General features: G+C 43.1%; 2 protein-coding genes and 1 long non-coding RNA gene across 8 annotated transcripts in view; 1 reads left to right on the top strand and 2 right to left on the bottom strand.

Moving 5' to 3' along the window:
- LOC114229545 (uncharacterized) overlaps positions 1-14,500 on the bottom strand; it is a 154,729-nt gene that overhangs the window by 88,871 nt on the left and 51,358 nt on the right. For all 6 annotated transcript variants that reach the window (XM_054713993.1, XM_054713994.1, XM_054713997.1 and 3 more), the window contains exon 4: positions 12,722-13,069. In XM_054713993.1, the coding sequence (XP_054569968.1) occupies positions 12,722-13,069 (348 nt within the window). The remainder of the gene's footprint in view (positions 1-12,721; positions 13,070-14,500) is intronic.
- Positions 902-14,500, top strand: part of LOC129148600 (uncharacterized) — a 64,948-nt gene continuing 51,349 nt past the window's right edge. Inside the window, exon 1 of the long non-coding RNA XR_008555594.1 lies at positions 902-1,051. This is a non-coding gene — a long non-coding RNA (uncharacterized LOC129148600). The remainder of the gene's footprint in view (positions 1,052-14,500) is intronic.
- Positions 6,177-6,584, bottom strand: LOC103304300 (CD59 glycoprotein-like). The gene has a single exon (XM_054714011.1). It carries the CDS (start codon positions 6,582-6,584, stop codon positions 6,204-6,206), a length of 381 nt encoding a protein of 126 aa, XP_054569986.1. The 3' UTR covers positions 6,177-6,203.

Genomic DNA, 14,500 nt, shown 5'->3' with positions numbered 1-14,500 from the left:
TGGAAATGAAACTTAATTGAATCAGTTATGTCTCCCTTACTTCCTATGTTGATATGGGAGGGCAAACAGAAAAAAACAAACAAACAAAACACCACCTTGCAGATTTGTCAAAATGAGCACTTCCATCTCAAGATTCCAGGCTCTCCCACTGTCCCCCCTTCATCTCCAGTGCATTAAGTGCCTAGGAGGGAAGAGGGGTGCGAAAGAGGGGCACCCTAACAGCTGCCACCCACTGGCCTCTGATCATGCCATTTCTCTCTAGTTAATTTCCGCGTGAGGTGTGCGGTGTGGAGTCTTCCGCGTGTGTGGGTCTAGAGGTGGAGAGTGGGGGCAGAAGATGAGCCCGCTGTCATCAGGGGAAGACTTAGGAGGGAGAGGAGGGAAGGGAAGGGGGAAGGGAAGGGAAGGGAAGGGAAGGGAAGGGAAGGGAAGGGAAGAAGGAAGGGAAGGGAAGGGAAGGGAAGGGAAGGGAAGGGAAGGGAAGGGAAGGGAAGGGAAGGGAAGGGAAAGGCCTGAGTACCAGTGGTCCTCCAACTTTCGCAACCAGGCATGCAGGGCCCAAGTGTTCCGAAACAGCCACCCTATCCAGAGAGCCTCGAGGCTAGCATGGCTCGAGGCATCCCTCCCCACTCCCAACCCCCTCCCCCCACCCCTGCGTAGCAGCGCGGAGGAAGAGACTCCATCCACAAAGCCAGGATCAGGGCCACTCACCTAGGCTCCCCCAGCCCAACAGCAGCACCAACGAGGGCCACATCACTCACTAAAGGGCAAGCACTGACGCCCTCACCTCCAGGGCAGCATCTGGAGCAGCCACCAGCGTCACAGTCAAAACTCTGCGTTGCTGCCCGTCACAAGCAGGACCCAGGGCGCAGGCTACAGGCCACTCTCTGGAGCTCTGGTCTCTGCACACCAGCTCCCAGCCCAGCCAATGTGGCCACGGAAGGGAGACCCTCAGATTCGTGGACTCATCCAAGTTCCCTGAGGCTCAGCCAAGACCCCAAGCCAGGAGCTGATGAAGGCCAGGCTTGTCCACCACCATCCCCGCACTAAGGTCAGGTCCCCCTCTCCATGAGAGGCTTCGAGTGTGTTCCTTCTCTCACTGGGTCTTCACTGACCCCGCCCCTCTCCAAGGTTCCTGTCCTCCTTCTTGCTCCATCCTGGGCCCCAGGTTCCTCCCTCCAATGTCCTCTCCTGTTTGGGAAAAAAAAAAAAATGGATTCAAAATGTGGCTCCAAAATGTGGCTCCAAGCCACAGTATAAACAAGGCCTTGTTTAAAAAAAAAGAAAAAGAAAAAGAAAAAAAAAATGAAAGAAAGAAATCGAATTTATCAGAGTGACATTGGTTCCCAAAACTATACCAGTTTCAAGTGTACAACTCAATGAAATATCATCTACACTCTTCATCCTTCTGTCCCCATTCTCTCTTCCCTCTGACAACCTCCACCAACACTCACCCCCCCCCCCCCCCCCCCCCCGCTTTTATCTCTGGCTGTCGCCACACGTAAAAAAGATACTACGTAACTTTTCATGGTTTCCTTGTATAAACCTCTTTCCCTCAGCATTATCATTTCTTTAAAATCAGAGAGTTGTTTTTTTTTTGTGTGTGTTTTTTTTAATATTCCCTTCTCTAAAACATCCCATTCAACCGGGCAAACAGAAAGGGTTTAATAGACACCCTGAGGCTACCAAAGGGACTGTTGGATTCTCCTCCAACTGCTGAGTATATGGATACAGAATCACCCACCAGACTTAGAGCATTGGGGACACTGTGTACCACAGGGCAGCTGGTTGGCTAAATAAGGCCGCCAGCTGTCCCTGAGACCAAAGGACCCCCTAAAGCTGAGGAGTGACTAGGAGGGATTGTGCACCCTTCAGAAGTAGAGGTGGAATGATGCTCTGTTTTATGCTGGGAACTGCTTAAGCTAAGTACCTCAAGTAGTTTTGAGCAGAAAATGGAGTAATCTTGCCCTGGCAGGAGTCGCTAAGTGGTTAGAGCATCAGTTTGAGCAGGGAAGGGTCCTTGGTTAGATTCCCAGACAAAGACATGCACCTGGATTTGCAGGTTTGATGCTTGGCCCCTGTCAGGGCACGTGCTGGATGTGTCTCCGTCACATTCCAGCACATTCTCTCTCTCTCTCCCTCCCTCTCTCTTTCTCTTTCTCTCCCACCTTTCTACCTTCCATTCTCAAAATAAGTAAATAAATAAGCAAATAATAAATAAATAAATGAGAAAAATATCCTCTGGTCAGGATTAACAAAAATATAAAATGGAGTACTCTTAAATCAGGTGAATAAGAGGCCACCTGGGTGACCACCTCAGCTCTTGGGAAACCAGCTGGAATGTTTTTGATGGTGGGCAAGGGGGTTTTTACCTTAAAGAAGTATAAGCTTAGGAGATAAACACTATAACCCTCCTAGTAAGTGAGAATTTACAGGGTTGCGAACTTTAGCTTGACATACAGAACTGGAACAACCTGATAAGAGACACTTAGGAAGTAACTGTCTCATCATGTAGGTAAAAAGTTTAAATGACCAATAACCTGGGGTGTGATAGAAGCAATTCCTGAATTAGATGGCAAAATAGCCTAGATGACTCCAAGCCTCTCCAAGCAGAAATAAGTGTGGGAGATCCTCAGTGACAGAAGAGGGTTGGATTACAGAACATAAAATATGGTCTACGTGATTTTTAAATGAAGCCTATCAGAATCACCGGGGGTTTATTCAAACTCCACATACACCTTAGTCATAGATTCCACCCCAGTTTTTAAGTTTTTTTAATATATTTCCATGGTAAGTGTATGTGTCTGTGTGTTTTGGGGTAAAGGGGTGGGGGGGTTGGCGAGAGGGCAGTGTTGCCCATGATTCTCTCAGTTTAAAATCACTGCTACCAATCTCTGCTGTAATTCACATGAATGTGTTACCTGTATCTAACTTGTTAAGGTGAGAAGAGTTGGAGGATTGTTGACTGGGATGTTCAAAAACCAAATGAGATTATGGGGAGAAACCCAAGCTGTTTTTATGAATCCGCTTACATTCCCATTAAGCAATTGAGTTGGTATGGTAGTACTGTCAGATGACTTTTACTCTTGTTCCTCAGTGGGAGAAAAAGGCAAGATAATTCTCTAAGGTCCCCTTGAGCTCAATTTAAATAGCACTAAAAAATATAAATAAAGATTAAAAAGGACTAAGAACAATATCAAATAGTATTCCACCTCAGGATTAAGAAAAATAAACCAAGGGCATCCATGCTGTCATTCCACTCAGTCTATCACTGACAACTGTGCCCATTACTCTCTTCCAATTCCTGGTCAGGTAGAGTGGCTCCCAGGAAAATAAAACTCCGTTATTTTTTTAAATTATATTTTATTTTCAAAAAGGCATCATTCATTCCACTTTATCACACAGATTACATAATCAAGGCATTTTTATAAAAATGTTACTCAAGAAATCTCACTTTCATTGGCAAGTCAGGCTATGCTGTTAAAAACAGATAAGATTATCCTTTATAATAAAACTAGAGGCTCGGTGCACGAAATTTGTGCACGGAGGTGTGTGTCCCTCAGCCCAAACTGCACCCTCTCCAACCTGGGACCCCTTGGGGGATGTTCCACTGCCGGGCCTAAACAGGCAGTCAGACATCCTACTCACAATCCTGGACTGCTGGCTCCCAACTGCTCGCCTGCCTGCCTGATTGCCCCTAACTGCTTCTGCCTGCCAGCATGATCACCCCCTAAACACTCCCCTGCCAGCCTGATCAACGCCTAACTGCTCTCCTGCCAGCCTGATCATCCCCAACTGCCCTCCCCTGACAGCCTGGTCACCCCCAAATGCCCTCCCCTGCATATTCCCTCTTTATTAGATAGGGTTTTTTCTTTAACATATTGGACAGCCCTAACTGGTTTGGCTCAGTGGATGGAGCAATGGCCTCCAGACTCAAGGGACCCAGGTTCAATTCCAGTCAAGGCCATGTACCTTGGTTGGGGGCATATACCCAGTGGGGACTGTGCAGAAGGCAGCTGATTGATATTTCTCTCTCATAGATGTTTGTAGCTCTCTATCCTTTTCCCTTCCTCTCTGTAAAACTTCAATAAAATAAATATAAAAAAAGAAACATTTAAGATTCCTCCACATCTGCCTGGTTGGTGTGACTCAGTGGCTGAGACCCCAGGCTGGAAGCGGGGGCCGATCGCCACGTGGGTGCTGCGCCACCGCCAGCCCGAGACCCCAGGCTGGGGGTGTGGACCCAAACCGCCACTTGGTGCTAGAGCATTCCCAAGTGGCTGCAGGCAGGGTGGGAATGCCCCACCCCAGCTGCTTGGCACCAGCACTCATAGGCTCCGAGTGACCAGTGGGCATTCTGGGACCCCTGCCGCTCAAGGCCTATGGTCCTGCAGGCTAGGAGCAGCCTGGGTCCAGAGGATGTTCCTGGGACCCAGGCCAATCAGCGGCTGCATATGCAAATTAACCGCCATCTTTGTTGGGTTAATTTGCATACTTGCTCTGATTGGCTGTGGGCATAGCAAAGGTACGGTCAATTAGCATTTTTCTCTTTTATTAGTGTAGAAGGTAATATGCAAATTGACCCTAATAGCAGGACAACTGGTCCCTATGATGCACACTGACCACCAGGGAGCAGATGCTCTACGCAAGAGCTGCCCCCTGGTGGTCAGTGTGTTCCCACAGAGGGAGCTCCGCTCACCACAAGCCGCGCTGAAGGCTGCAAGCATAGCGATGGTGGTGGGAGCCTCTTCTGCCTCCTCAGCAAGAATCTTCAACTGAAGTTTAGGCCCGCTTCCCCTGGGGAGCAGGTCTAAGCTGTCAGTCAGACATTCCCCGAGGGCTTCTGGGCTGCCAGAGGGATGTCTGAATGCCAGCTTAGGCCCAACCTCCCAGGGAGCAGGCCTAAACTGGCAGGTAGACATCCCTCCAAGGGTCCCGTACTGTGAGAGGGCACAGGCTGGGCTGAGAGACCACCTGCCCCCCGCCTCGACGAGTGCACGGATTTTCATGCACCGGGCCTCTAGTAAGAATATAAATGTTATTAAGTCTATTAGATCTTGAGAATTATTCACCAGCACCCACACACACAAAAAAGGCAAAACTTTGCCCTCCTAAAAAGGGGACTCTCTCTTTAGAAAACTGGTAATGCTTCTCAAAGTTTTGACATTTGTGAGGATGCTAACAGCCTTGACAAATGAACATTACATGAGCTGTGCCAAGTCAGCTAGGAGTCAACAGGCTTGATGTCAGCAGGTAGAACATCCCTGTGGACCTGTTGTAGTTCATGATGAATCTCCCCATTGCATTCTTACAACCCACATGCACATAAGGGTATTCCCACTGATAATACTCAAAATAAGCACATGATACTGTAAATCACTTGTAGCAAAGAATGTGCAAATATTTAGTCTTGAACTGTGTGATAAAGTGAAAATATGTCATCACTCCAATGAAAAGGGGAGGGGAAGAGTTTTAACACATCATTAATTGATATGATTAAGTTGTTTTTAGGGAAAGACAGCAACGCCCATACAAAATTTAGGAAAAGGAGAAAATTCAGATTTCAGCCACTGGTACCTCTCTAAAGGCAGACCTGGTGCCTCTATGCCCTGCCACCTGGAAAGCTTACCTCCTACTCTGCCAGACACCTTCTAGTTGAGAATATAACACTCATTCCAATCACCCTCCATTTAGAATCCCATTGCCCCTGACAGCCCACATCTGGAACATTCATCATGCCTACATGGCAACACAGGGGCCATAAAAGGAGGGGATGAAAGCATCCCCTGTGAGAGAGATTGGGGAAAAGAACCCCTCTGCTCCAAGCCCTCCCCCAAAAGCACTGATCATACTGGTAACTACATCCAAGGAACAAATGGGGAAATAACTGACAATTGCAGAGAATCTAGTGGAGCTATTACTGAACCAGCAGAGGAAGCAGCATGGAACTAACCTAGCTAACATGGCATGTGCTTCACTCCTAAACTTCTTCCCTCAGAGGGGCCTTCTCTGCAAATAGGACTGGTTTCCTCTCTCTCTCTCTCTCTCTCTCTCTCTCTCTCTCTCTCTCTCTCTGTCTTATCCAAGCTAGTTTTGGTCTTTCCCAATAGGATCCAGTAAGAAAATAGAAAGTTTTTGTGGCAGCAAAGGAAATAAGGAATACACAGAAGCAGGGAGTTAGGAGAATCTCTCCTGGTATTGATTTAGATAAGAAGTCTCCAGAATGCTGTGAGCAGCGGAGTCACCAGCAGAGCGATGGTCCCTGTTATGCTCGTCCCACTGCTGCTTTTTTTACTTTTGTTACACAGGTCCTTCTGGCAGCATTCGTACTGTAGAGTCTTCTCTCCTAAGTCATTTGAGAGGTAGTTGTAGTTGCAGTTTTCAAACTTCCAACACTGGTAGTACGTTCGTGTCTCGGCTTTGACGTAGAGACATGCATCAAAATTAACTGTACAGTTTTTGATGATACTGCACGAACCAACTGGGTTGATACAGGTGTAGCACTGCAGGCTATAACCTGAATCATAGAGGACAGAAAGGATGATCAAGACCCCAAGCAGGGTGAACCCTCCTTTGCTTCCCATGGTCTACAGAATCTTATCGCGCACCCAGGATCCCGCTTGCAGCACCAACAAGATAAACTCCTTCAGTGAAAAGTCAAGGAAAGGTTATTCAGAGATTGTTTAAATTTTTGTTGCTAAGATCAAGTATTATAAATACCCACCACTTCATTTCTCTTACCACTGTATACAAAATGGGATAACCAAAAAATGAATAAATCTCTCCAATCAATTTAGTGGGCCTCTCCTTCAATATATACAGGCATACCTCATTTTATTATGCTTTGTTTAGTATGCTTCATTGCTGTTGTCTTTTTTACTAATTGAAGGACAAACCCTCCACCAGCAAAAAGATTACAGCTTGCTTTATTGCATTACTCATTTTGTTGTGGTGGTCTAGAACCGAACCTGCAGCATATCTGAGGAACATACGTCTATACATGGTAAACCTTCACAGACCCAGAGAACACCAGTTGCAACAAAAGAAGGTCACTATAAAACTTACACTAAAATTCAAGGCATATTTTAATTTGACATTTTAGGATTGTGATGGCTTTTCTGAAGCACTGACTTGGCTATAGCCTCAGTTATTTAATCAAACCCAGAATCCCTGCAATCAGCCTTTCATAATTTCTTTCACTTGCAGTATAGGTGGGACTGTGAATAGGATGGATTTCATTCCCAGGATTGTTGTGTCACATGACCAAAGGGATTTTGCTTGGTGTGATTAAGGTCCTCAATCAGTTGACTTTATAAAAAGAGATTGTCCTGGGAGAGGACTGACCTAGTCAAGTGAGCCCTGAAAAGGATCTGTGCTCTTCCTGGCATAAGAAATCCAACATGTCACAGGGGCTCAATGAGAGGGTGGTGTTCCTTTGCTGGCTTGAAATGTGGAAGAGGCTGTATGACAAGGAATGGGACAACCTCTAGGATCTGAGCAAAGCCCAGAGCAGACATCCAGCATAGAAACAGGGACCTCAGTCCTGCAGTCACCAGGAACTAAATTCTGCCACAATCATGTGAGCTTGGAACAGGACCCATATGAGAATACAGCCTGGACAATGCCTTTCTTATAGAACCCAGCCCCACCATGACCAGCATTGTGATCTACAAATCTGTGAGCTAATGGGAGCTGTTTTAAGCTGCTACATTTGTGGTTATTTGTTATACAGCACTAGAAAACTAATATAAGGATCTTGCAATGCCTTCATGTCAACATTTATACTAATAATAGAGGAATATTCAAATTGGCCAGGACACCATCACATAACACCCAATAAGGACAGGGGCAGGGCCACAGGAAAGACCTCTCAACACACCTGCGCTGGGGGTCTGAAGGGCAGGGTGAGGAAGGGAGGGCAGATATGCAGTAGGGGAATCAGACCAGGAGGGGAAAGCAGATAGGCAGCTAGGGGGCACAGGCCAGGAGGGAGAGCAAATAGGCAGTTATGGAGATCAGGCCAGGAGGGGAGAACAGCTTGGGCCATCAGGCTGGCAGGGGAGCAATTAGGGGCATCAGGCAGGCAGGCAGGTGAGCAGTTAGGGGCCAGTGGTTCCAGACTGTGAGAGGGATCCCAGATTGGAGAGGGTGCAGGCCAGGCTGAGGGATCATCCTCCCAACCCCCATGCAAAAATTTCATGCACTGGGCCTCTAGTTGTGAACATAATGTATATCATGTTGACAATGACAGAAGCGGAAACTCTGCTGAACTTGAACTGGCCTTAAATATAAACACTAGTAGCTTACTTAGAAAAATACAAAATCTTAAGCTTCCAAGTTATTATATTACTGATAATATAAATATAGACATTAATGACAGATTTTATAACTATTATTTACATTTAGTATTTGATCGTGTACAAAGTGTTTTAACAGAAACTATGCATCATATGATAAAAAGCATACTGGGTTGTGAAGACAGTTCTAGGTTAACATCCTAGCTATGACTCTGACTTTGAACAAGTACCCTAAATCTCTCTGCTGTTAAATGGTAAGACCTATATCAATCTTCCAGAGTTCCTGGGGTCATGGGGCCCAATATAAAATATCTATAATGTGCTCAAATAAATTTTATGTCATTTTACTCTTCTTATTTATACTGTTATCACTACACTGAAATCAGGGATCCTGTCTTAATCACCATTAAATCCCAAGGGCCTAGTACAGTGCCTGTCATATAGTAAGCACTCAATAATCTTTTTAAAGTAAGAGGAGATAAACATATTTACATCTCAAACCATCTTGTGATGAAAAGAGTATCCCATTTTACAAATAAAAACTAAGGGCCAGAAAGGTTGAATTTCTTACCTAAGTTTTATTAAATTACAAAATGGTGAAGTACAGAGAAAAGATTTCTAACTTTAAGTTCTGTTCTGCTTCCATTGTACTATAGACTACACAGGCACCAGAGAGATATGAAACTGTATCTCAATGAGAATATTTTCACATATTTAGTCCTTGTGCTCCCCAAAAGGGAACAAAGATTGGCCACCATTAATCCACATTCCACTTGATAGAATTCTCTATTAAGCAATTTCTAGTTCTCATTTATGCCTCTATTTGCTAAAAAAGCACAACAGTAAAAATGGATTCTAATACCTAAATCCCCAGGATTCACATGATGGGTAAATTTTTCAAAGTAACTTTGCAAGAACCTGCTTCAGTTAACCGTTTTGGGCAGAGGAGGTTCTTTCTTTTCCCTTAAAAAATGGTGCAAAACTGTGACAACACCAGATACTGGCAAGGATGTGAGGGAACTACATCACTCATATGTTGCTGATGGGAATGTTCGATAGAAAAACCACTCTGGAATACAGTTTGGCATTTTCTTAAAAAACTACCGCTATAAATACATGCGACCCAGTAGTTGTACTTCCATGCATTTATCCAGAGAAGTGAAGACTATGGTCACATAAAAACCTGTACATGATTGTTTATAGAAATGTCATGAGAAATAGCCCAAAACAACTGAAAACAACCAAGACCTGCTATAGTAGGTGGATGGTTCAACAAGGTGTGATGTACCCATAGCACAGAATATTAGAGAGAGAGAGAGAGAGAGAGACAGAGAGAGAGAGAGAGAGAGAGAGAGAGAGAGAAATTGCTACGTGAAGCTATTGCATAAATTGATCTCAAGAACATTGTGTTGACTGAAGAAAAAAAAATGCGGTCTCAAAAGATTACATACTTTTATATCACATTTTGGAAATGACGAAAGTATTGATATGGAGAACAAATTGTGCTTGCCAGGTTAAGGATAGCAAGGGAGCAGGGACTATAAAAGGGTTGCATGAGGCAGATATTTTTATTAATGGGTTAGTTCTATATTCTGATTGTGGTGGTCATTACAAAATTTACACATGTGATAAAAAGAAAAAGAAATATATACACATTGTGCCATTGTGAACTGGGTGGTTTTGACATTTAACTTCTGTTACATAAAATGTAACCACTGGGTGAAGCTGGATAAGAGTACACAACACCTCTCTGCTCTATCTTTGAAATTTTCTGTGATTCTGTAACTATCTCAAAAAAGAAAAATGGGTGCACAGCCAAAGGTCTGAGACCTCTGGTAGAATCGTCTACATTCTCTACAACAAAACACAACCTTTGAATTTTAATGACTCCAACAGTAAGCATAATTGTTATTTTATCAGGGGACTTTGAAAACAAAGATGAAATAATCACACCGAAAATTACATGTAATAACTTAATCAATAAACTAAAAAAAATAAATAAATAAATAAATAACACAAATGTGAAAATGAGACTAAGCTGGGTTTAGGCACAATGAGTACATACAACAGGGGAACAGCCCAGGGCAGTGTGACCTGCTGAGCAAAGGACAACAAAGAGATTGGAACAGAGATGCCCAATTGAAGTGCATGGGAAAAAGAGAAGAAACAAAAGACCTGATGTTTTCAGATGGTGATCTGATGGAAAGACTAACAAATCATTTGGGTAACTTTCCCTAATGTGCCATGATAAAGTATTAACTAAGGAGTTTGTTGGGAGTTTAGGATGCCTGCCCAGATCTCTCTCTGGGGTGCTCTGCCAGGAGGACTGTCTTCATAGGAGAAAACTCTAAGGGTGAAATAAAAGGCTTTCTACTCTTTCCTCCACACCATTCCCCCAAACCTAAAAGGCAAGGCCTGCAGCATAGACCTACCAGCTCACGTGCCCAAGGAGCCAGTGGGAGCTCGGAGGCCCCTGCCTCTTAAGGGAAGCCTGGCCTGCATGCACTTTCCACACAGAAGTGAGAGATGCTGATGGGAGCTGAACTGAACTGGCTTAAATGACATTTCCTCACAGTTCTGGAGGTTGGGAGTCCCAGATCAGGCGCCAGCAAATTCGATTCTTGGTGGAGGCCCTTTTCCTGGCTTGCAGGTGGCAGACTTCTCATTGTGTCCTCACATGGTGGAGAGAGGGAGCTGGAATGTCTCTTCCTCTTCTTAGAAGGGCATTAATCCCATCAGTGACCCCACCCTCCCCATTCATAGAAACCTATCACCTCCCAAAGGCCCCAGCTCCACATGGGCCTCAATGAATGAATTTTGAAGGACACAAACCTTCAGTCCATAACAGCATCAGACCTCAAAGTTTTTTAATTAGGTCCTGTACTATACCCAGAGATTCCCATTTGTATCTAATCTAACCTTAAGTATTTTCAGGTTGTTGGATATTTAGGAAGATGCTTTAAATTTTTCTTATTAAAAATAAAAACAAAAAAAATAGAAAATTACAAACTTTGTCTTTATTCCAGAGATTGGTATTCCTTTCCCATCTATCTTCATCCCATCTTCTGGCCTTTAAGTCTTGAGTTTACAATTCTCCTCTCAGTGACCTATACTCTACTCCAAATTCACCCTCCCCCATTGTGAGTTAATGAAATTTCCAATGGGGGAGAGATTTTTGAGCACAAAAATCTTCCGAATTCTGCTCTTGGCCATTTCCTGCCCATGCTGCACCACACTGACACCCCTCTCATGACAACCCAGCTTCAACAACTCATTCAATTTCATAAAATAAATGTCCCAGGAAGACAACTGACATTTGCAAAGTACTTTGGTTTACAAGGACTGGTACACAAGGAGCTCATGATGCTTATTAGACTGGAGAATACGTAAAAGCATGAATCTCTTTCCATCCCCATGTAGAGATGAGGTAGCTTGGACACAGTGAAATAACTTCTCAAGTTCAATAGATGCAAATAGTTAAGTTGCAGAATCAGATGTCCTGGTTCCTAATTCTAAGCAATGTCAAAATATTCCATCAGAATCATTACCCCATTCCTAATATGGTAATAAGCATTTCATAACAGGAAAGCCTAGAAGAATGAAAGGCAAATAGTTGATTCAACTGAATGGTCTGATCCCATCTAAAGCAGAGGTTCTCAAAGGCTTGTCTAATCCTAGGAGCAGTAACATGTCTAGTGGTTCTAAATAGAGCTTTCAAAATAGAAAGTCAGTATGCACCTGTATGTGGTTAGAGTAATCAGCTGTCATGGCAAGGACTAGAAAAGAAAGCAGATTGTTTACTTCAGCTAGCTTTACTGCTGTATTCAACTCACCAGCCAAGTCTATGAAGAAAGGCACAATCATGGTGCTATAACCAAGGCTGAATTCAAATTAATTCTATTGGATCCCTAGCTTTCCCACATCTTGGCCAACAAAAAGAACAAATACGAAAGCAGGAAACCTCATTATGACCTGATTTTGGATTTCGTGATTCTCCTTCTAAACTATCTTTCTAGTTGGAGCATGGCTGGGATTTGTCAGCCCTTGACCAAAGTGCCAGTAATTAAAAAAAGGTACATCATTGAAAAGATTATGGAAAATTAATCACATGAAAGATAGTACTTTTGATAGCAGCAAACAGAAATGCAGATTAAATGATGCCTGGACCTCTTTGCCAGCAGAACAGTTTTTAGACAAAAGTTGGGAACCTGACAATACACAAATAACAGAGCAAAGTAGTTTTACTATGAAAAGTAGAAGAGCATGTAAAACTTACGATCTTAAAGCTGCTAAACATTACATAATCATCTACTAGTCATAAACTACTTTTTTATTCAAAGGAGTCCTTAGCCCCATTGTGCCCAGTTTCTAATAGGATTAGGCTACTGCAGCACATATAAAAGGGAAGATTTTAAAATTCTTACCAACATTATATTTCAGTTCTATGGTGGTTTTGCCTTCTTTAGTTAATTCTGATACTTCACAAGTGTAGTTTCCTGGGACAGCTTGGCTCTTGCCCATCATCAAAGAGGCATTGCCTCTTAGTAGTGCACCTGGTACGATGTATGCACTTGAAAATTCACTGGTGGGCTTGAATTTGTTTTTATTTCCATCATAGTTGAAAATGTATTTGTCTCTGAATTTCCAGTTTACAAACATTTCTTTAAGGCTCTTTGCCGCCGAATTCGTGACTAAGCACGGGATGAGAACAGTCTTATTGTCATTGGTGTATTCCACAGATTTGATTGTAGTAAATATTAGCTGAGTTTTAACTGGAAAAAAAAAAGGAAAATAGTTTCATTTCACTATAGAATTCTACAGAGTAAGGTCTTAGAGATGTTACAAATCCTTAAGATAAAAGAGTAATGCTTCAATTGTCCTCTTAACTAAGCAGTGCAGCTACAGAGAGAAGCAGACCAGGTGAAAAAGTGAAACAAATTATTAACATGCACAGATGGTCGACACCATTGTAACTATTCCTTATTCATTCTCAGTAATACAAAGGATACATTACCAAGAGCATTGGCAATAAATTCAGCAATGTGTGTTGTAAGATGCAGGTATGGTATTTGGCATCAGAAGCTTTAAAGTCATCATTGTTGCTTACTGATGTACTGTACGTAGAAAAATCTTGTTCTTACCATGGAAAATTTTTGAACAGAAAATCAAACCAAATATTATATTCAGTCTCAACTTCTATATACTGACTCCAAACAGAACTTGCTAAACCCATATGAAGTTTATCTCTATCTTTAGGTTGCATTTCCAAGCAATGTGTTGAGCTATCTGGACTTTAATATAAAAAGTAAATCGGATGAATCACCTCACATCTTTCCTCTTAGATGGAAAATCTTAGAATGCTAAGGAGAGAAAATATTGTCTGGTTATTTCCCATTGCAAAATACAGACAGCAATGGGCATTTGGTATGCAAATACTATAAAGAATTATACACAATTGCAAAGCATTTTGTCACTCCCATATTTCATTGAAAGTATAAAACAAAATTTTCAAATATATATTACAGGTATTTTTTCCTCCTAAACAGCATAAACCAATCAAAATAAAGCTGGGAAATAGTTGAAATCAAGAACAGATATTGCTACTAAGTAAGTATATCCTATTAAACATTTCTCTATAGGATAAACTACCACTTGTCTTACAAAATGGGGGATGGAAAAGAGAGAAGAAAGTGGTTGTGATGTTGGAATTAGAAAAGAAGAAAAGTGTCAAAAGAAAAGTGTCAGTTTTGAAACTTAGCTAGTGTCCTTTCAATGGGGATCTGGGCATTGTCTGACAGGTCCTTTGGGAATATCTGCTTTTGAAGGGCCTGTCCTTTCACTGTATTTGTAGGTTGTAGAACTCTGATAATAATGCAAATTAATCCTGTTCATGGAGAGAGAAATAAATTTTGTTCTGCCATGGATTTATGCCTTGTGGAAGAGAGGGTTGAACAACTATATTTTACTAGTAGCCCATTGCACTATATCGCATGCAGCAGGCCACTTGCCGCTTCTGCAGAAGCCAGCAGGACCTGCAATGTCCTGCTAGGAGCCTCGCTGCTTCCACGGAAGCTATGCGGCTTCAGCTGGAGTTGGGAGGGAACCGTGCAGATTCCAAGGGAGGTGCCCCCCCGCCCCACCTCCGTGTCCTCTCCCTGCCCGCACTCGGCTGTGACTAGGGCATTGCCGGGGCGACAAAGCAA

This window comes from Eptesicus fuscus, chromosome 3, assembly GCF_027574615.1.
Source record: "Eptesicus fuscus isolate TK198812 chromosome 3, DD_ASM_mEF_20220401, whole genome shotgun sequence".
Lineage (NCBI taxonomy): Eukaryota > Metazoa > Chordata > Mammalia > Chiroptera > Vespertilionidae > Eptesicus > Eptesicus fuscus.
This window is presented reverse-complemented; position numbering and strand designations above follow the sequence as displayed.